Here is a 9,211-nt window from a genome sequence, read left to right on the forward strand (position 1 = left end):
AATTTAGGGGGGAAAATCACAGTTTGAACACTGGATTGGAAATTCAATCCAGTCCCATAGAAGTCTAAGGAGCAGAAATTCGTGCCGGACCACACTAAACTTGCACAGGATCCTTTTCTTGAACCGGATCAAATTTGCACCACATATATGTGAAGAGCCTTTATTGGATATAATGTTTTTTTAGAGGACATGCGAATCTCTGCTTTTTTGGATCGCACCTGATCCGCATGTGTGTGAACTGGGGCTTATTGTAGAACACGACCAATGAATTGCATGCCTGCACAACCTGTAGGTGCAGAGCTCCCACCCGTGTTGTAACCCTCTAGGCTCACCTGTTTGAAGTCAGCCAAGTAAGTAATAAACGTTCCATCCGCTTTCCGGAACTCCAAAGCAATACAGTCTCTATCGCTATCCGCCTGCAGGCTCTCTTCTGTCACTTGCCCGTCTTCAAGGCGAACGCGGACTTTCAGCTCACTGAGGCTCGGCTGGCAGCACCACAGCATAGGAAGGAGTAGCCACAACTTTCTGGGCAGCACCAGAAGAAACATCACCAGGCAGAGAGTACCGGGGCAGGAGGTGTAATGTAAACAGGAAAACCTAGGAGGGAAAGAAAAAAAAAAGGAAATGAGAAATGGAAGTTCACCCCAGGGTGGAGAGAATTCCGGCACAGTGAAAGTAGAGATAAGACATACAGAGTCAGGATCAGTGCTGACAGTAAACACAGCGAGGAGAAAGAGCCACGGAATGCGGGCTGAGAGTCTATAGTGTCTGAACCTGTGAGATCCCGGGAGATGAAAGACGTGCATACAAATAAGGGTCAGCTCTAAACTCTACCAGTCACACTGTGCTCATTACTGAGTCACATGATCACCTTCACTTCACATACCAAAATAGCTCCAGGTGTGTGATTGGTCATTGTCTCCCCACAATAGTCATTGAAGCCTGGTACACACGATGAGATTATCGTCCGATATATATATATATATATATATATATATATATATATACACACACACACACACACACACACGCACACATTAACATTTTATTCAAGTTTTCTTTTGCATATAAAACATCATTATACAGGAAAAAAAAAAAATTCTTATAAAAATACTACATATACGCTTGTACACTGATATCCCCTCCCTCTTTCCTCCCTCAAAAAGGAAAAAAATAAATCCCATTCGGGCTCTTTCACACAGTCCGCCTCCGTAGGCAGATCCGTGCTGCTCAGCAGGGGATCGTAAACACAGATCCCCACTGAGCAGGGAGGTGACAGCTCCCTCTCCGCTCTCTGCGCGGAGAGGGAGGTGTCAGAGCCCCATGCATCTCTACGGGGGAATCGGATGAGAACGGACCGCCTGTCCGCTCCCATCCGATCCCCAGGACGGATGGAAAATATGGTTTCCATCTGTCCGGATTTCACGGACAGGATCAGATGCGGATGGCAGCGGGTGTCAGCGGACATGTCTCCGCTGACATCCACTGCCCCATAGGGATGCATGAAGCCTCCGATCAGATCCGCCTAAAAAACTGATAGGCGGATCTGATCGGAGCGCTCATGTGAAAGGACCCCAACTGTAAAAGTCCAAATTGGGTCAAATTGGCCATTTTCCCTCCCCGGTGTCATGTGACTCGTTAGTGTTACAAGGTGTCAGATGTGAATGGGGAGCAGGTGTGTTAAATTTGGTGTTATCACTCTCACTCTCTCATACTGGTCACTGGAAGTTCAACATGGCAGGGTCTGAAAAAAAAAAAATGAATTGTTGCTCTACATAAAGATGGCCTAGGCTATGAGAAGATTGCGAAGACCCGGAAATTGAGCTGCAGCACAGTGGCCAAGACCATACAGCGATTTAACAGGACAGATTCCACTGAGAACAAGTCTCACCATGTTCAACCAAGGAAGTTGAGTGCATGTGCTCAGCGTCATATCCAGAGGATGTCTTTGGGAAATAGACGTATGACTGCTGCCAGCATTGCTGCAGAGGTTGAAGGGGTGGGGGGGGGTGGGGGGGTCAGCCTGTCAGTGTTCAGACCATACGCCACACCCTGCATCAAATTAGTCTGCCCGGCTGTCATCCAAGAAGGAAGCCTCTTCTAAAGATGATGCACAAAAAAGCACGCAAACCGTTAGCTGAAGACAAGCAGACTAAGGGCATGGATTACTGGAACCATGTCCGGTGGTCTGATGAGACCAAGATAAACTTCTTTGGTCCAGATGGTGTTAAGCGTGTGTGGTGACAACCAGGTGAGGAGTACAAAGACAAGTGTGTCTTGCCTACAGTAAAGCATGGTGGTGGGAGTGTCATGGTCTGTGGCTGCATGAGTGCTGCCAGCACTGGGGAGCAACAGTTCATTGAGGGAACCATGAATGCCAACATGTACTGTGACATTCTGAAGCAGAGCATGATCCCCTCCCTTCAGACACAGGGCTGCAGGACAGCATTGCCACATGATAATGACCCCAAAGAGAAGAGATGGAAGTACAGGGACAGCCACAGTATAAAAGGAAAGGCCGGGCAGATCTCAGGGGGAATGCAAGGGAATGTAATTCTGGCACTGACTGTATGTACTGGGCTGGCATGCATTGATGGTGGCTACTTGGGGATCTATCGTTGCTGGCGGGGATTATTGTTTCATGGGGGTTCTTTTGTTGCTGGTGAGGTACTTTGTTGCGAGGGGGGTCATTGTTTGGAGAGATCTATTGTTGAGGGAAGGGTCTCCTGATGCAGGCTGCTAGAAGATCTATTGTTGCTGGTGGGTTCTGTTGTTGCTTGCTGCAGGGGATCTATTTTACTGCTTTTCACGTTTTCATTAACAAATTACGAATCACAACAAAACGATACTTGGTTCTGTATTCTCTGAAAATGGCAGTACTGGGAGGTGGATTGGGAGTGGGACCAAGGGACAGTGCTCTGAGGTGAGTAGGGGTGGAGACAAGGGACAGTGCTCTGTGATGGGTAGGGGGTGGGGACAAGGGACAGTGCTCTGAGGTGGGTGGGGAGTGGAGACAAGGGACAGTGCTCTGAGGTGGGTAGGAAGTGGAGACAAGGGACAGTGCTCTGGAGGTGGGTAGGGGGTGGAGACAAGGGACAGTGCAATGGAGGTGGGTAGGGGGTGGGGACAAGGGACAGTGCTTTGTGGTGGGTAGAGGGTGGATACAAGGAACATTGCTCTGTGGTGGGTAGGGGGTGGAGACAAGGGACAGTGCACTGGAGGTGGGTAGGGGGTGGAGACAAGGGACAGTGCTCTGGAGGTGGGTAGGGGGTGGAGACAAGGGACAGTGCTCTGGAGGTGGGTAGGGGGTGGAGACAAGGGACAGTGCTCTGGAGGTGGAGACAAGGGACAGTGCTCTGGAGGTGGAGACAAGGGACAGTGCTCTGGAGGTGGAGACAAGGGACAGTGCTCTGGAGGTGGAGACAAGGGACAGTGCTCTGGAGGTGGAGACAAGGGACAGTGCTCTGGAGGTGGAGACAAGGGACAGTGCTCTGGAGGTGGAGACAAGGGACAGTGCTCTGGAGGTGGAGACAAGGGACAGTGCTCTGGAGGTGGAGACAAGGGACAGTGCTCTGGAGGTGGGTAGGGGGTAGAGACAAGGGACAGTGCTCTGGAGGTGGGTAGTTACTCGGAATAGGGAAAACAAAGCCTTGATAAATGCCATTTACAGAAGAGCTCCCGGTATGAATTTGATTGCATAGATCCAGTGTGGAGAAGAGTAAGTATATATTGTAGCTGTTAGATCCCTGTGGAAGCGGAGAATCTCTGCTATCTTCTGGGTCCCATAACCACAGGGGGGCTCTAGCTTGGCACAGGCACTCAGCTGAGGGCTGGAAATCAGTAACCAGCACTGGAGCAGCCGTGACCCCAGGGACTTCCACCTTCCACAGGAAGCCCACAGCTAGGGAACATCCATCCAATCTACATATGTCATAACACACACATCTGGAATACAGCTTCACCATAGACAACACACAAGAGTGGGGAATTATCTGTATCAGGGACTACATGGAGGGTGATCGGTAGTATCAGAGACTACATGGAGGGTGATCACTAGTATCAGGGACTATATAGAGGGTGATCACTAGTATCAGGGACTACATGGAGGGTGATCACTAGTATCAGGGACTACATGGAGGGTGATCACTAGTATCAGGGACTACATGGAGGGTGATCAGTAGTATCAGGGACTACATGGAGGGTGATCAGTAGTATCAGGGACTATATAGAGGGTGATCACTAGTATCAGGGACTACATGGAGGGTGATCACTAGTATCAGGGACTACATGGAGGGTGATCACTAGTATCAGGGACTACATGGAGGGTGATCAGTAGTATCAGGGATACATGGAGGGTGATCAGTAGTGTCAGGGATACATGGAGGGTGATCAGTAGTGTCAGGGATACATGGAGGGTGATCAGTAGTGTCAGGGATACATGGAGGGTGATCAGTAGTGTCAGGGATACATGGAGGGTGATCAGTAGTGTCAGGGATACATGGAGGGTGATCAGTAGTATCAGGGATACATGGAGGGTGATCAGTAGTGTCAGGGATACATGGAGGGTGATCAGTAGTGTCAGGGATACATGGAGGGTGATCAGTAGTATCAGGGATACATGGAGGGTGATCAGTAGTATCAGGGATACATGGAGGGTGATCAGTAGTGTCAGGGATACATGGAGGGTGATCAGTAGTGTCAGGGATGCATGGAGGGTGATCAGTAGTATCTGGGATACATGGAGGGTGATCAGTAGTGTCAGGGATACATGGAGGGTGATCAGTAGTATCAGGGATACATGGAGGGTGATCAGTAGTGTCAGGGATACATGGAGGGTGATCAGCAGTATCAGGGATACATGGAGGGTGATGATTCATAGAGGGAATAGATGGAAGGTGAAGAGAGAAGTAAATAAAGGAGATGGATGGATGAGTAGAAGAAGTGTGATGGATGGAGGTGAAGGGGGGGGAGGGGTGAACTCACTCCAGGACTCTCCTCCGCTCTCCGGCCGGTCGGTCACCCTCCGCTCCTCTCCTCTCTCTCCTGTCTCCGGGCCGGACTCGGCGGACTCGGGATGTTCTCCCCCAGGCGGTGGCTCTCGGAGCCGTCACTTCCTCCAGGACCTGCCCCTTGACTTAAAGGGCCAGAGCCAGTCTGGGGGGGAGACAGCGTGTTACAGAGGAGGATGAGGAGCACGTGACCCCATAGACTGCCCCCCTCCCTCCTATCCTCTGTATCCGCACAGTGTGATCCCCATTCTCCATCCCCACCCCGAACCATCATCCTTCTCACAGGAACGTCTTCATTCTATCACTGCACCAAACTTCCCCCATTAGAGTGTCAGCTCTTGTGAGCTTGGCTCTCTCACTCTCTTCTATCTCATTTTACCTGTACTGTCTCCCTTTACATTGTAAAGTGCTGCACAAACTGTTGGTGCGATATTAATCCCGTATAATTATTATTATTTCAGGTTCTTATATAGCTCTGTCAATTTACGCAGCGCTTTACATATACATTGCACATTCACATCAGTCATAAACACTGCCTGCGACCGCAAATCTCACTGCAATACCAACACACAATGCCTATGACCCAGAAAGGAGCATGAACTTCTTCTAGGCGACAAGCTTCACACGTTGTCATTTCCCGCAATTGCAGCACCATTCATTGTGGCAAAACCACACCGTGTTTAGGTGCCATTGAAAACAAATGGCACCTGAATCTCTAATTGAAGTGCGATGTGAGTTAGAGAGCAGAATCGCAGCAATTCTGTCCAAGATCCCAAAACGCCAAATGTGAATGGAGCCTTAGGGAAGATAATTCAAGTGAATGGTCTTCCTATGCCATCCCATGGAAAACGCAGCAAAAATCACACACGGAAAATCTACACGTCACACAGATGTAAATGAGAATATGAAATATGAACCATCAGCTACATACAGTATACAGAGCTGTATAATATACAGCGCCTTGAAAAAGTATTCATACCCCTTGATATTTTCCACGTTGTCATGTTACAACCAAGAACATAAATGTATTTTATTGTGATTTTAGGTGTTTGACCAACACAAACTGGCACATAATTGTGAAGTGGAAGGAAAATAATAAATGGTTTTCACATTTTTGTTACAAATAAACATTTGGAAATTGTGGCGTGCATTTGTATTCAGCCCCCTTCACTCTGATACCCCTAACTAAAATCTAGTGGAACCAATTGCCTTCAGAAGTCACCTAATTAGTAGAGTCCGCCTGTGTGTAATTTAATCTCAGTATAAATACAGCTGTTCTGTGAAGCCCTCAGAGGTTTGTTAGAGAACCTTAGTGAACAAAAAGCATCACAAAGGCCAAGGAACACACCAGACAGGTCAGGGAAAAGGGAAAAAGTTGTGGAGATGTTTGAAGCAGGGATTTACCAAAACCATATAATATGAGGTCAAACCTAAACACTTTCAATTTGTATGCAATCTGGCAGGCCCTTGCACTACAAAGAAAAGGTAAATCTGAAAGAAAAAGTCTTCAGAAAATCTTTTAGTGTGTATGGCCCTTTAGATTATAAAAAAAATTCCCAAGCTTTGAACATCTCACAGAGCACTGTTCAATCCATCATCCGAAAATGGAAGAGTATTATGGCACACCTGCAAACAGTGGCGGCCTGTGCATAGAGGGCGCCAGGGCGCCGCCCCCCTAAAAAAAGGAAAAAAAAAATTTTTCAAAAAGAGCAATAAAGTTTAAAAAAAAAAAAAATCTTGTTCGCCGGCCTATGTGGAGGCCGTGGGGGGGGGTGGGGTTACGACCCAGAAGAAGCGCCGATTGGCTGCCTTCTGGGGGCGCAACCTGGGCGCAGGGCACAGCGCTAGGACACCCCCACTTTCGTTATTTCCTGGCTGTGATTGGTCCAGTCTCCAGCCTGGACCAATCATCAACCAGGACATCCGATGCTGACGTCGCGTGCGTCAGTCACGCACCGTCACCGGCCTATCCTCTGATCGCCCATCCTGTACCGCAAGTTGTCTCCCCCCAGCAGTCTCCATTGATTGGGAGTGAAGTGTGCAGTTCTCCGGAGTGGAGGAGATAGGGGAAGCCAGGCTCGGAGGATGTGGTTGAAGTACTGAACATGCAAAGCAACATGAGGAAGTGCAGACACCGCATAGCCCAGCACAGCCTGTCCCCGTCCTCCGGGGATCTTCCTGACTCCTGACTTAGTCGCTGTCACCTGCGAGCTGCTCAGCCAGCCTGAAAACTTTACTGCTGTGCTACTGATTGCTATGTACACAGTGCCTGCCGGCTGCTGAGAGGAGAGTGCTGCGATCTGACTACGGGGCAACATACAGTACTACAGGTAATCCGACCTCATCATCATCATCAACACACTGCTCAGGGAGGGTCATTACACTACATGGAGGTCATCATTATACTGATAAGGTGGTCATTATTATGCCTGGGGGACTTCTGCAGCCAGCGCTGTCTTATCTCAGACTCAGATGCTCTAGTCTATACTGTAGAACTGAATGGTAAAAGTGCTGTCTGTCATTAGCTTGAACTGTGTGCTCAGGAGGGGGTCGCTGGCTGAGGGGGCAGTGAGTCCTTGTATCAGCTCTATATTGGTAGCTAGATATTCCAGTGGGAGGCTGAGACTGGCTGCTTCCGAGGTAAGGGGGGAAGGGGGGTGTCTGTTTGTGCAAAGGTGAGGGCAGTGGGAAAGCAGGGCTCAAAGCTAGAGCAGCAGAATGCAGAGTTTAGCTGTTGAGGGAGGGTTAGGAAGTGGTTGAAGACTACAGAGATGTGTGAGAGAAGGGTGCAGATTAAGCTTTGGATGTGGGGGCAGAAGTGCACTCTTTGCATAGCCCTCCTGTGTATTATCCTGTATTGAACCCAGCGCTCTGTGTATTACGCTCTCCTAACCCAGCACTCTGTGTATTATGCTCTCCTAACCCAGCGCTCTGTGTATTACGCTCTCCTAACCCAGCACTCTGTGTATTACGCTCTCCTAACCTAGCGTTCTGTGTATTACGCTCTCCTAACCCAGCGCTCTGTGTATTATGCTCTCCTAACCCAGCGTTCTGTGTATTACGCTCTCCTAACCCAGCGCTCTGTGTATTACGCTCTCCTAACCCAGCGTTCTGTGTATTACGCTCTCCTAACCTAGCGTTCTGTGTATTACGCTCTCCTAACCCAGCGCTCTGTGTATTATGCTCTCCTAACCCAGCGTTCTGTGTATTACGCTCTCCTAACCCAGCACTCTGTGTATTACGCTCTCCTAACCTAGCGTTCTGTGTATTACGCTCTCCTAACCCAGCGTTCTGTGTATTACGCTCTCCTAGCCCAGCGTTCTGTGTATTACGCTCTCCTAACCCAGCACTCTGTGTATTACGCTCTCCTAACCTAGCGTTCTGTGTATTACGCTCTCCTAACCCAGCGTTCTGTGTATTACGCTCTCCTAACCCAGCGTTCTGTGTATTACGCTCTCCTAGCCCAGCGTTCTGTGTATTACGCTCTCCTAACCCAGCACTCTGTGTATTACGCTCTCCTAACCTAGCGTTCTGTGTATTACGCTCTCCTAACCCAGCGCTCTGTGTATTATGCTCTCCTAACCCAGCGTTCTGTGTATTACGCTCTCCTAGCCCAGCGTTCTGTGTATTACGCTCTCCTAACCCAGCACTCTGTGTATTACGCTCTCCTAACCTAGCGTTCTGTGTATTACGCTCTCCTAACCCAGCGCTCTGTGTATTATGCTCTCCTAACCCAGCGTTCTGTGTATTACGCTCTCCTAACCCAGCACTCTGTGTATTACGCTCTCCTAACCTAGCGTTCTGTGTATTACGCTCTCCTAACCCAGCGTTCTGTGTATTACGCTCTCCTAGCCCAGCGTTCTGTGTATTACGCTCTCCTAACCCAGCACTCTGTGTATTACGCTCTCCTAACCTAGCGTTCTGTGTATTACGCTCTCCTAACCCAGCGTTCTGTGTATTACGCTCTCCTAACCCAGCGTTCTGTGTATTACGCTCTCCTAGCCCAGCGTTCTGTGTATTACGCTCTCCTAACCCAGCACTCTGTGTATTACGCTCTCCTAACCTAGCGTTCTGTGTATTACGCTCTCCTAACCCAGCGCTCTGTGTATTATGCTCTCCTAACCCAGCGTTCTGTGTATTACGCTCTCCTAGCCCAGCGTTCTGTGTATTACGCTCTCCTAACCCAGCACTCTGTGTATTAC

The 9,211-nt window shown here is 49.1% G+C and overlaps 1 protein-coding gene across 1 annotated transcript in view; it reads right to left on the bottom strand.

Annotated features, from left to right (window-relative positions):
* OAF (out at first homolog) overlaps positions 1-5,124 on the bottom strand; it is a 110,068-nt gene extending 104,944 nt beyond the window's left edge. Inside the window, exons 1-2 of the mRNA XM_082273890.1 lie at positions 4,984-5,124; positions 333-597 (exon numbers count right to left, since the gene is read on the bottom strand). Coding sequence (XP_082130016.1) covers positions 333-548 — 216 coding nt within the window. The 5' untranslated portion in view covers positions 549-597; positions 4,984-5,124. The remainder of the gene's footprint in view (positions 1-332; positions 598-4,983) is intronic.
* Between the last annotated feature and the right edge of the window lie 4,087 nt (positions 5,125-9,211).

This window comes from Pelophylax lessonae (genome assembly GCF_965119305.1).
Source record: "Pelophylax lessonae genome assembly, chromosome: 12".
NCBI classification, from domain to species: domain Eukaryota; kingdom Metazoa; phylum Chordata; class Amphibia; order Anura; family Ranidae; genus Pelophylax; species Pelophylax lessonae.